Source organism: Grampus griseus (assembly GCF_964374135.1).
Source record: "Grampus griseus genome assembly, chromosome: 4".
NCBI classification, from domain to species: domain Eukaryota; kingdom Metazoa; phylum Chordata; class Mammalia; order Artiodactyla; family Delphinidae; genus Grampus; species Grampus griseus.
Genome location: NC_138997.1, coordinates 113,495,964 through 113,509,578, shown reverse-complemented (window position 1 = coordinate 113,509,578; position 13,615 = coordinate 113,495,964). Strand labels below are relative to the sequence as shown.

The 13,615-nt window shown below is 36.5% G+C and overlaps 1 protein-coding gene across 3 annotated transcripts in view; it reads left to right on the top strand.

Annotated features, from left to right (window-relative positions):
* Positions 1-13,615, top strand: part of COL25A1 (collagen type XXV alpha 1 chain) — a gene marked incomplete at both ends in the record, with an annotated part of 461,173 nt that overhangs the window by 375,356 nt on the left and 72,202 nt on the right. For 2 of the 3 annotated variants that reach the window (XM_082653476.1, XM_082653475.1), the window contains 3 exons: positions 4,687-4,740; positions 6,692-6,718; positions 9,344-9,388. In XM_082653476.1, coding sequence (XP_082509602.1) covers positions 4,687-4,740; positions 6,692-6,718; positions 9,344-9,388 — 126 coding nt within the window. The remainder of the gene's footprint in view (positions 1-4,686; positions 4,741-6,691; positions 6,719-9,343; positions 9,389-13,615) is intronic. The other variant, XM_082653474.1, reaches the window with a different exon arrangement.

The following is a 13,615-nucleotide window of genomic DNA, read 5'->3' as shown; positions in this document are numbered from 1 at the left end:
GCTTAAAGGAAACAAATCTATATTGACAAGGTGAATGTAAAAGTATACTATGCTAAAAATTTAAAGCTGTAACCCTTTGTGATTGAAGTGACAGGGAGCAGTATTACTGCTAAATGGCCTGTTTCTCTTTAGCACTCAATTTTGTAGGAAAATGACATTCCTTTCTATTGTTAAGTATTCTTTCAAGTTGCCCCTGAATAGCAGTAACTAAACTAACTGTAAAAGCCTTGGGTGATGTTTTACATTAGAGTTCTAAAGAGCGTTTGGTTTAAAAAAGAAAGAAAGAAAGTAAGCAGCGTTGTCCTTCTTAAAAGTCAGTTCAACTTATTTTTAGCTTAAATACACTAGGAATAGCCCTAGAATTTAAAGCGTAAGAGAGGAAACTCTATCAATCTACCTGTAGTTAAGATGTTAGCTGCTCTTTCGCTTCATTGCTATCTTTGGAATGTCCTTAGTAGTTGTGAATATGAGATGCATTCAGAACTAGATGAATAGATTATCCGGTAAGCATGAGACTAGTTCTCACACGCACAAAACCCAATTCCCATTTTTTGGTCTATACTTCTCTGATATATTTCTCTGTATATGTACTTTTTTACTATATTACGTAGTAAAGTAATATCATCGTAACTTTATTTGAAGAGACCTCATGATATTTTGTCCTCATATAGCAGAAAATATTAATATGACATATGCTTCATTCTTCATTAAGACTTCCCTTTGATTTCTATTTATTATGCCTCTTTATGAAGTGCAAGAAAACTTTGCTCAAAGAAAAAAGTTCCATCTCAATTAGATGTCCTCTTAAGTTGTTTATGTAGATATCTCTTTTCTCACTCAAAGACAAGCTCTCTGGGCACAGGTACCTGTCATGTCTATTTCATCTTTATATCTCATGCAACACTCTGCTCAGAGTAAAACATATAGTAAATTTTCACTAAATGTTAGTTGAATGAATTAATGCCTTCCAGAATCCCACTGCTTGGTCTTGGTACTCAAAGTTGTACAACATTTCATCTGTAACGTTCCTTTAACACAACCTGGGAAACTAAATTTGAATAATAACAGAATGTTCCATAACCTCCTAATCTGAGTTTGAATATATTTCTCTTGTTATAACTTTTTACAAAGGTAAAATGCTACGAGCCATTTTTCCTTTTTATTGTCCCTTGATTCATTCAGAAAACAGCCTTATTCACTTTTTAGCTTTTTTTGTGTGTGGAGGGGGGTGGTACGCGGGCCTCTCACTTTTGTGGCCTCTTCCGTTGCGGAGCACAGGCTCCAGACGCGCAGGCTCAGCGGCCATGGCTCACGGGCCCAGCCGCTCCGTGGCACGTGGGATCTTCCCAGACCGGGGCACGAACCCGTGTCCCCTGCATCGGCAGGCGGGCTCTCAACCACTGCGCCACTAGGGAAGCCCCACTTTTTAGCTTTAAAATCTCACTACATACCTATTTAACCTTACAAGTGATAAACGTAAAACGGCCCCAGTAAATTCTCATTTGTGCTTATTAAAATGGCCACAGACACTTCCCTGTGGAAGTACCACAACTACTAAGCCCATGTACCACAACTACTGAGCCTGCGCGCCTAGAGCCCATGCTCCGCAACAAGCAAAGCCACTGCAGTGAGAAGCCACCGCAATGAGAAGCCCGCGCACCGCAACAAAGAGTAGCCCCCGCTCACCGCAACTAGAGACAGCCCGCGCGCAGCAACGAAGACCCAATGCAGCCAAAAATAAATAAATTTAAAAAAACAAAATAGCCACAAAAGTAATTAAAATTGTGATATCCAATGCTGATGAAGTTGTGAAAAAGTAACAGAGTGGGTGCCTAGAAAAGCAGATAAATCTCAGATCCCTTTTGGAAAGCAACTTAGAAATATTTACATAGATGTTTATTTTAATTTACCTTTAATAGCAAAAATTGGAAACAACCTAAGTATTCAACAATTTGGGACAGCTTAAACAAATGATCACACCTGACTTTGATAGATGATAAACTATTCACAAGACAATCACAAATACTGTGTAAAAACAAACGTGTGGTATAAAATAATAAAAAATCGGAACGTCAAACTATGTAATAAGCTTACAATAGCTTGAAATATGTAAGCGTAAATTTAAATGACTAGAAGGAAACAGGACAAAATGAAAACAGTTATGATAGAGTGATGGGATTATGGGTGCAATTTTTTGTTTCCTTTTACATTAAAAGATTATTTTAACAAAATATAAAATCAAAGGGACAAAAAGGATCAAGTTTTAGTCCCTCGATGTTCATATTTTAAGAAGGATGTTGTGCAGATACCTAAGCAACATTTGTCTTCCTTGCTTCAAAATCTCAGCATGTATTTTGTCTGGTTCCAGGGGCTTAACCATTTTTTTAAAAAAATAATTCTGGCTACCATAGTTATTCTTTGAAAGTCTAAACAAAGTTTGTATTGTTCCCTGGCAGCATCTCGTTTGCATTAAACCATGAGTTATGGTATTAGTGCCTCCTGGTGTAAGTTTTTTGAAGAAAGCAGACTCGATAACTCTTTTTCTGGTCGCATAGTAAATGACAGTCCTCTTTCAGGGTGTATTCAATATCCATTGGAGTTCTTACCCTTGGTTATGTACAAATGGCTTATCAAAATTTTCTTATTGTAAGCCAACATTTTTGCTATTTTATCGAGGAAAGAGCAAATGATTATAGTGTAACTTTATATAGGAAGCAGAATTTCTTCCATGAGTTAAGACTTTAACAATTACAATAATCCAGTATAAGAGAAAAACATTTTTTGCTCTTCTAGAAAGACACTATTAATTTCACATTGCTTAGTTTATCTGGTAGGTGAACAAAAATCATCTTTATAGAAGTTACATTTAATTCAGGTCTGTATACATTCTGGAAGGTCATTTATAAACGGGGAGTATAAACCAAATGATAATAAGGATAGAAATATTCTTCATCAACTCTCCCAGTTTCGAGATGCATTCATTCATTCAGCAATGCATCATTGTACCAAAAACACAACCTCTTAAGGCAGAGTTGTGTAAATCTGGAAAAATTACTTTACCTCTCTGTGCCTTAGTTTCTCTATCTATTAAATGTAGATAAAGATAGTACTTACCTTATAGAAATTTGTGAGAATTAAGTGAGTTAATGAATATAAAGCTACTGGAACTTAAGAAATGTTGCTGTTTTACTAATGTAAGTGTTCTTGAAGGTGAGACCACAAATACTAAAATGGCACAATTTCTGCCCTCCAGACCACCTAGAAAACATTCTTAAAAAATCAACTTGGTTTGCCGTTAGCCTAAAACTGCTCTAAAAATTAAAGTCAATTTTTTTTAATCAACTAAGTAGCAACTTTTTTTTTTTTTTTTTTTTTTTTTTTTGCGGTACGCGGGCCTCTCACTGCCGTGTCCCCTCCCGCCGTGGAGCACAGGCTCCGGACGTGCAGGCCCAGCGGCCACGGCCCACGGAATCCTCCCGGACCGGGGCACGAACCCGCATCCCCTGCATTGGCAGGCGGACTCTCAACTACTACGCCACCAGGGAAGCCGCTAAGCAGCAACTTTTTAACCCTCAGGGGAAAGAAACTTGCCGAGAAGTTGAAGCGCATAATAAATGGCTTTGGGAATGTTTTTAAATGAAAATGAAATTCTAGTTGCTCTACGTTTGAGCTACACGGAAGTATTAAAAGCTACACTTTCTTTCTTCTCCCAATTTTACTGAGATACATTGGACACATGACATAGAATTCGTTTTAGGTGTACAACATAATGGTTTGATACATGTATATACTGTGAAATGATTACCACAATAAGTTTGGTTAACATCCATCATCTCACATAGTTACACTTTTTTTTTTTCCTTGTGATAAGAACTTTTACGATCTACTCTCTTAACAACTTTCAAATATACCATACAGTATTGTTAACTACAGTCGTCATGCAGAATATCTTTCCTTTGCTTCTGAGCGCAAGAGACTTCCGCTTTGGAAAACAATTGCTGGTTCAGAGTCTAGAAAGATTGATATATGTCATCATCTTTCTGAAATGGAAAATCCTTCTAGCTAATAGCCATCATCTTTTTCTCAAATGCCTATCACTCAATATGACAATGAAAACCACAACTCCTAATGTTTATTTTAATTATATTTACAGTGAAACTGGAAAGAGAAATCAAAGCCATTTTTACTTTTGTGTCAAATGTGTCTAAATGAGTTAAGTAGATGTTCAAAGGTGTGTATATTCTTCAAGATTTAGGTTTGGAGATGCTCATTTGCTTAAGTCTAATAAATAGAATGATTTAGTCTCTATTTTCCTGAGCTGATGAAGCACTTGAAAGTTCTCCATCAAGAAAGTCTTAAATTTTCAGATGTCTTTTACTCATTCAACAAATATTGTACCTAGCATATACCTAGCTATATGTACCTAGCATCATGCTAGATATTCATTTCCATTGGTAATTTGCTTTCACTTTCTCAGTGGAGAAAAGACTCAACACAAGGAAATTAGCCCTCTTGTATCCTCGGTCCCTAGCACATAGAATTTTGGACCAAACAAGCTAACTTGTGTAACTAGTCTAACATACTATGTACTTCTTGAGCATTATTGGATGGTTATATCCTCTAATGAGCTATATAATGTGTTGATTTTGTCTGTTTTATTTAGTAGTATCTATTTTATATTTTGAGGGTGAACCCGGGTTGCCTGGAGCAGTAGGACAGAATGGAATACCAGGGCCAAAGGTTAGTACAAAGAAAACCAAGCAGAATCACTTGAGGCATGAGTTTTCATGAGATTGTAAGATGTTACACTTTTTTTATTGCCCACTGGTTTTACTTGGATGGAATTTTTTGCCAATAATATAATACACTATAGTATAAAACTTTGTGACTAAAGAATAAGTGATGTTTGTGATTAGCATTAAAAATGCAGAGAAACAGTGTACGATACGTCTAAATTTTTATTTCTGGGATACTTAAATAACATGAGAAAGCCTGTGTTTCAAATGTGAGTTTGTCATTCTACCACTTAATGAACATATGACAACATAGGCCATGTCCATACTGCCAACATTTGCATAATTTTTACAAGATGTACTAAAGATGTTCACAGTGCCACTGTGACTTTTCCTCAAGATTTGGCCACCTCCAAGGCTTACACAACCTAACCAGTTAATCAGATGAAGAGCATAATAAAAATGTGGCATGTTTGAAATTTAAAAATGGATGTAGTCTGAATTACTAAGTAGGGAAAAAATGTAATAGACTTTTTTTGGGGGTTCCAAATTTCCTTTGTTTTTGAAGAACAAATTAATCTTAAATATAAAAAGATTGGTGACAGTTTAGTTTAAACCAAATAGGCAGACAAATCCCAAGTCCTTTGATGAGTGACCATCCCTTGAAGTACAAAACTAATGTCTAATCCCATCAGCTGTGCTGGTGTGTATCCATTGCCACAGATGCTTGTCAGCTGATTTTACAGATCACATTGCTATTGACAGGAGCCTAGGACAGACCTAAAATTTATAGACCTGTCTTTTGTCCTGCAGGAGAGGAAAGAAAATATTCCTTCTGGGACGACAGCCATTTTCCTGTCTTCTTCCCTCTCTTGCTCCATGCTAAAAAGCCAAATGATAGGAGTTAATGCTTAATGTATGTTCTCGGTACTATTCTTCTGTTGCCTAGCGACCATCAGGATGGCTGCTGAGCAGTGAAAGGTAACCAGAAATTCAGAAAGCCAAAGGGTCAGGCGGAGTTTCAGGGAGTGAAAAGAGTGTTGCCTTCAAACAGACTTCTTGAGTGAATTATAATTTCAAAAAACACAATAACCACCTTAAAAATCATTTTTAAAGTAGTCTGATCTTATTGCAACACTTTCTCAAGCTTTTCTTAAGAGGAATATTATCATAATGTGTGTGATTTGCTTTAGATTTACTCTCTGACTCTGTCCCCTGTCCCTTCCTGGGTAAAGTGAAAATGAGATTCTTTTCAGAACACAATTTTGCATTTTAGTCCTTATACTGTCATGGTCATCATTTTGAGTAAAGACATCTCTCCTAAACTCACTTAGAGTCTGCCCCAGTATAGTATCTTTTCTGAAAAAAACTAATGCCTCCTAAAGTACACCTAGCTTGGAACATAGTGGTTAACAACAGATTGAAGAGAGTTCATGACATTGTGAAGGGGTCCAAGTTCAGGCCTTAGTCACATCAGGGGAAGGCAGATTAGAGAACTACACTGGTACTCTGACCCCTGAAATAATCCGTGCACCAGGGCCTGCTTTGAATGGAAGATTTCATTGAAGGATGTAAGTAAATAAACTCACCGTACTGAGTCTGAGTTTGAGCAGAATAAAGTGTCATAATCTCAGGAGCCTCTTGAGACGTTGAATTGCCACAACATTTTTCTCCTTAGTGCCCTAAAAGCCGGGTTTTGGCTGGTCATCTAAAATATCTTTCTTTAGTCCTCGAAAGCAAAGAATTAAAATTACATTTGCTATTGATATCCATACTCAGTGCTCCAGGAAACTTGTCTTAACCTTTGTTTTTATATAGCAACTATATATTGCCAAAATAGAAAATGTCATGTATAATTTATCTATTAATAGTATGTTCAATATCTGATTTTGTTTAGTGTTGATTGATTAGGTGTTTTATAATTTAACATGTCACTCAATCTTTGTTCTTTTGCCCAGGGACAACCTGGAGAACGAGGAGAAAAGGTGAGAATGATTCTGCTGATTTTTATTTTTTTTCCCCAGAGAGGTACCAAACTGAACTGTATTTATGTGTGGTTGGATAGACAGATACAGGTATACAAGCATACCTTGGAGATATTGCAGGCTCCGTTCCAGATCACTGCAATAAAGTGAATATTGCAATAAAACGAATCACACGAATTTTTCAGTTTCCCAGTGCATATAAAAGTTACGTTTACGCTATACTGTAGTCAGTTAAGTGTTCAATAGCATTATGTCTAAAACACAACGTGCCTGCCTTAATTGAAAAATGATGCTGGTTGCCACAAATCTTCAATCTGTAAAGAATGCAGTAGTATCTTTGAAGTACAATAAAGCAAAGCACAATAAGACAAGGTATGCTTAGTTATATAGATGTAGATAGATATAATGACCACTGTTTTTGCAAACTGCTAATTAGTGGAAGGAGAAAATAGTGTAATTCTTATATATGTATAGAAGTTTGGGTTAGAAAGATTTAAAGAAATGGAGGAGAAGGGTGCAAATTTAAACATTCTATGTCAGGCTTTTAAATGACTTTCAAAAATCCCTAGGCCTGCAAAATTTCTGTTCTACCTATTTGCTAATGCCACTCCAGTACTTTTCTAAGCATCCGTCTCTCTCTCTACTACTTCTTAGGTCAGTAGGTTAAAGGGATACAGATGTTTACCTACAGCAAATACACTGAAAGTTGTCCCAAAAAGAATTCCCATAAAACCCAAAAAGAGAAGCAAAAGGAGAAGCAGAGTGCATATGTTAAATTTCTCTTAGACAAACATCCTTCCTTACTGCTTTGGGGGAGTTCTCATGCTATGTTCTTTACCAGTGTTTGAGAAGTATGCCATCTCTGCAGGCAACTACCAAGATACCACATAATGCCCTTCATAAGTGATACGATCTTTCTGACAAATCAGTATCATCACCACTAATCCCCAAAGAAGTACATCTACAGATCCAGCAAGCTTCATGAACATAACTGTATTTTTGAGCTGTATTTTACAACTGTATTCTTGTAAAACAAAAATAAAAAGACATTTATTTAAATGGAAGGAGAGCAGAGCAGAGAGGCAACTCAGTCAAACCCTTCACTTCATGGCCACTCTGAACCAGTTTTCCTAATAAGAAAGTTTGTTTTGTTATTTAATAAAGAGATTTCCAAGCAATTTTTAAAAGTGTGCTAATGAGCTGCCTATCAAAGATCCCCCATAACTTATGATCAGTATATTTATTTGGCTTCCAACCAGTTCATGGTAATTAACCTGAAATGAATTAGTCATCAGATGACTCTTTTGTGTAGAAATTAAGGAGGGAAAAGGAGCAGTGCCAGCACCATTCCAGGGACTCATCAGATAAAACTGCTCAGGCTCCCAGGCTGCTGTGCTGTCCCCGTCACCATAAAAGAATGCCTGAGCAGGATAGCCTCATGCTTATTTGAAACAAGAAAAGAAAGTGAAGAGAAAAGGTTAAACTCTCCCTTCTTCGCCACCCCTCCTTCTCCCAGGGAAACCATCATCAGTAGCTTCTCTCTTATTTTACGGAAAATTTTAAATGATAGAAGAGTGACCTCTTACGCAGCTGGACAGAAGGGTATTCCAGCTTACGGCATGTATGAACAATAATGCATTGTTATTGCTAATGATTATCATTAACAACTTATGATGTGTCAGATACTGTCCCAGTTGCTTTAGACACAGTAATTGTTTATTTCTTATAACCCCATAAAATATTCTTGCCCTTACGTTGCACATGAGAAATTGGATGTAAAGAGAACTTCATTTGCCCAGTAGGGCCTGGACCTGGGCTCCAACTCTCTGGCTCCAGAATTCATGATGTTTCCACTAGAGCATTCTATAAGACTTAAAGAATTTAGAATTTAAGAAAGCAAAGCATGGATAATAAACAAATGACTTTTTTCCTAAAGCACTGCTTGTGGGTAGAAAGATATCAGTGAGGGAATAGGCATAGGAGCTCTCAAAAATAACAGAGGAAGCATAAACTCCCCAATTTATTTTACTATAATTTTTAAAAATTTTCTAATAAGATATAAAACATTTATTTCTCAAATGCAAAACACTTAGGCCCAGATAACTCGATGCTCAGTGCAGCAGTTTTGAGGGCTGGGTCATGCACTTGGAGGGCCTGGAGATTTGAGATGCGTAGAATTCACAGATTGAAGGGAAAGGAGAAGGCAGGACTCCAGGTGGCAGGAGTGGGACAAGGAAGGAGACAGAAAGGGTAAGGCACACGGCATATTGAGGGAGTCAGGAGAAAGCCTTTGTTAGAGTGACTCTTTGAGCAGAGAAAAGAGAAAGAGTTAAGGTGGACAGAATAGGCTATTAGGGCCAGAATAAGCTATTAGAAGTCAGAGAAATTACCTTCTGTTATTATCGTGGAGTAGTTTAAAACTATTTAGCCATGTTCATTGTAATAAAATTTATTTGGACTAGTTGATATCAGGCAGCTGGTCAAGTAAAGTACATTAGCTCTGTAGAACATTTACAACAGATTTTAATATATAGTGCCTATGAAAGGAAACTTAAAATAATGAAAAGTACTCTTTGCTCAATGTCACCAATATATTTTACATGTATTGCTTTTTTCCCCTCCTAGGGAGATGCTGGAGAGAATGGCCCCAAAGGTGATACAGGTGAAAAGGTACAGTGTTGTGAAATATGAAAGAGTATGTGTATGAGCAAGAATATTATTTCATGTACGTGAAAATGGGAGATCAGAGATAATTCTACACAATTAGAAAACTTTTAAATATTTAATGTATAAAAGGTGGTTATTCCACCAGCTCCTAGCTACAAATTTAAATATTTTAAAAGTAAAATGCTATGTCAAAAATTCTAGAAAATGCGTAATTGGGTTTCTAGTAATATGACTTTCAAGACAAAAAGAAACATACCACTATTTATGTGTAAATGGAACACTCCCTTTATACACAGAGATATAAAAATAGAGTTCCTAAAGTGATTCCATTTGTCCCGATTTTAGGATAGAAGATTGCAGAGGATTCGGAGAGGATGTAAGAGTTTGATAATCAGCTAAAGTCAGTTGATTAGAGCCTCTCATGCAGCCTTGAAAATTTGCTTCAGCTTGAAATCTACTAGATCCAGATATTTTGTCAGCCTTTGTATTCTCTCTTTTTTTTTTTTTTTTTCTTTTTTGGCCTTTAAACCATTATTAGCACTTATATTGCGGTGGTCTTTTGTTCATCTTCCTACCTCCTGTCTTTTTTTCCTCAGTCTATTGAAGTTTTTGCTTGGATTCTTACTTCACACACATCTCTGACATAGGAAGGACATTTTTATTTCATTTGTGCTATATGTTAAGAATTAAGAAAAAGATCTTTTAAGAAACTAAAAATGGAATAGTCAGATTTAATTTAAATCAGGCTAATTGATGAAACAAAGATTCATTTAGGCTTGTAGTTGAGAATAAGAATACTCTACTTTGAAAGTTATTATGGTACAGATGGACAGTTGTTAGTCATAAAAACATACCCATAAAGTAAAGAGAAATTTGTCTTCCTCATTCTTATAAATATTAATATAAATATGGCATGGGTGGTAGGGAGAAATTAATGGTAGGAATAAATGAATGTCACCGAGTAGCAACTGTGTTTGTATTCAAGAGGTAGTCTAGAAATTAGAGTGGACTCTCAGTTTCTTGTAGACCAGGGTTTCTCAGCCTCTGCACTACTGACATTTTGGGCTGGATAATCCTTCTTGAGGGAGATGTCAGATGTCTAGCCTCGTTCCTGGCCTCTGCCCAGCGGATGCCAGTAGCATCTCCGAGTTGTGACAACCAACACTCTCTCCAGAGGTTGCCAATTGTCCACTGGGGAACAAAATCATCCCTCACTGAGAACCACTGCTGTAAACCCATTTTATTTATCTGTCAGATTTAAGTATCATGCTGCAATCCACCATGACATGAGTATGTTTAATACTAATGGGACCAGTGATATACCTCTATGACTTCTTGAAGTCAAAATTAAAAACCCTAGGTATATAAACATAGATATTTTATTTACCTTTGTTGTGTTTGCTTAAAAGCAGGAGTCAGCAAACTTTTCCTGTAAAGGGCCAGAAAATAAATATTTTAGGTTTTGTGGGCCATATGGCGTCTGTCACAACTACTCAACTCTGTCATTGTAGCATGACAGCAGCCATAGACAATATGTATACATATGAGAGTGGCTCTATTCCAATAAAACTTTATTTCTGGACACTGAAATTTTAATTTCATGTGGTTTTCAAATGTCATGAAATATTATTCTTTTTATAATTTTGTTAACCGTTAAAAATGTGAAAACCACTCTTAGCTCTTGGGCCACACAAAAACAGGTGGCTAGCTGGATTTGGCCCTCGGGCCATAGTTGCCAACCTCTGTTTAAAGAAAGGAAATCTTCTAAACAGAGAGCAGTTTCTCCAAGTGAAAACCATTTATGCCAAGTCTGAGCTACGCCTGTGTGGATTTATGTAGAGAATTTTAATCTTTAGAATATGTATTTTTAGAGCTTAATTTTTGAATGTAGGCCAATAGTTTCTTTAATCACACGTTTTTAAAATTTAATATTGCAATAGTAAAGCAACTTTTTTTTCTTTGTAAAAGCTAAATTCATCTCAAAGGAATACGGTTCTTATTTTTTATATTAACACAAATCATTTACCATGCTGACTCCCACATAGTAAACTCTCAATAAATGTTAGCTTTCTTACCACATGGAAATGGAAATCAACCAGATTGGTTATTTTTCTTTTTTATCAAAAAGTTTTATTAGTCAACTGAAATTAAGTTTGAGAAATGCTTCAGTTAAAACAGAAATCATTTCTATAAATTTTCAGTGAGTCTAAACAGGGGATTGTAAATAGGAATCTGTAACATATAATACGTAATCTGACCTGTAGCATTCATCCCCAAGAATGCTGTAATTGGAATATAATTTTTGATGTGTTTTTTAAACATTTCCTGCTTCTGTCACATAATTTGTTTCCAGCATGTTAGAAACACTCTTCTCATGGCCTTTGGGTTCAGTATGTGAAACCCATTCATCATTTACCAAGTTTGAGATGTAAAATCAAAAAAATGCTTCTTTTCTGCCATTGATGTAGTAAATTACGTCATTGGCGATTCACTTTAATAGGATTTTTTTCCTTGTGATCCAACTAGGTGCTTTTGGATGGTAAAGCAATCTAAGCCTTTCCAGACTGGTCATCTGGAAATGCTGTGGGACTGTAAAAACCTCTGGGCTGGGTTTTCTCTGTGGCCAGAAGCTACGATGAACTCTAGAATTAAGAATGACCTGCCAAAGACTGATTTTAATCATGTGTGGAGTTACTACGGGAAGGTTATGTTCTGCTCTTTGGAGTGTTAATCCCACCAACTAATGTAGAAATGCATTTCTTATCTATTATCCCAGCACTTGAAAGTAAGTGTTGGTGCAGACCACTGAATGGTTCCATCATGCCACTCTATTATTCACAACCTTATCTGTTCGTTTAGAAATTTCACATTCTTTCTTTTTTTTTCCTGAGCATTTTTTTAAAACTTTTTTATTTTATATTGCAGTATAACCAATTAACAATGTTGTGATAGTTTCAGGTACACAGCAAAGTGACTCAGCCATACTTATACATGTATCCATTCTCCCCCAGACTCCCCTCCCATCCAGGCTGCCACATAACATTGAACAGAGTTCCCTGTGCTCTACAGTAGGTCCTCGTTGGTTATCCGTTTTCAATATAGCAGGAAGCTTCACTTTCTTGGTATTGCCTGTCTGTGTCTTCATTTTTCTTTTCTCCCCCAATCTCCATTTCTATAAATAACCTGCCTTCTTACTTTACACCTGCAGAGCATCTTTGATTTGCATCCTCAGAGCCTTTTCAGAAGCGACACCCATATTTGGAGCCACCCACCAAATTGCCTTTTCTTAAGATCACATAGGAAGGCTTTTCTTTTGGGCCTAGGGCCTTCTCCAATTTAGCACATATGATGCTTCCCTTAGCTTAGAATACTCTTCTCTGTCCACCTCCACCTCCTCATGTTCTCATCCTATTCCTGTCTACTGAGACCTGGATTCATTAAGTCATTTCCCTGGGGCAGCCTTTCAGTCTCCCTGGACTGTCTCTATTACCCTCTATTTGCTCCCAGAGCACTCTCTATGATCCCTTTCATAACCCTTATCACAATTTATTGTAATTCCTTGTTTAATTGGGCATCCAGCTCACTGGAAAAGAAAAAACAAACAAATAAACAAACAAAAAACTATAAGTTACCAAACTGTTCTGTTCCCAACACCAATCCAATTTCCTGGCATGTAATAGGAAGATAATAAATATTTATTGAATGAAAAACCTTAAAAAAATTTTTTTTTTTTTTACTTTCATCTGCTTCTTATTTTCGTTGAATGGTAGAACTTTTTCCTGTACCATGCACTTGTTTATCATGTCTTCTGTGGTGACACAAAATTTCCCAACATGACAATTTCTTCCTATCCCAGACTTTTTTGTACGTGGAAAGAAAGAAAAGGAAAGTAGCTTTTATGCATTCAATCAATAATATTTTTGAATACATATATTTGTGTACATATATACTATATACATATATACAAATGATTACGGTAGTCCTTCGGTATCTCCAGGAGATTGGTTCCAGGATCCCTGCAAATACCAAAATCCTAGCTTGTCCCTTATATAAAACGGGCTAGTATTTGCATATAACCTATGCGCATGGTCCCATATTCAACTGACCCTTAAATAATGCGGGGCTTAGGAGTGCTGAGACTCTGCCAGTTGAAATCAGGGTATAATTTACAAACGGCCCTCCTTATACATGGTTCCTTCACATCCCTGTTTTCTCCATATCATGGTTCCC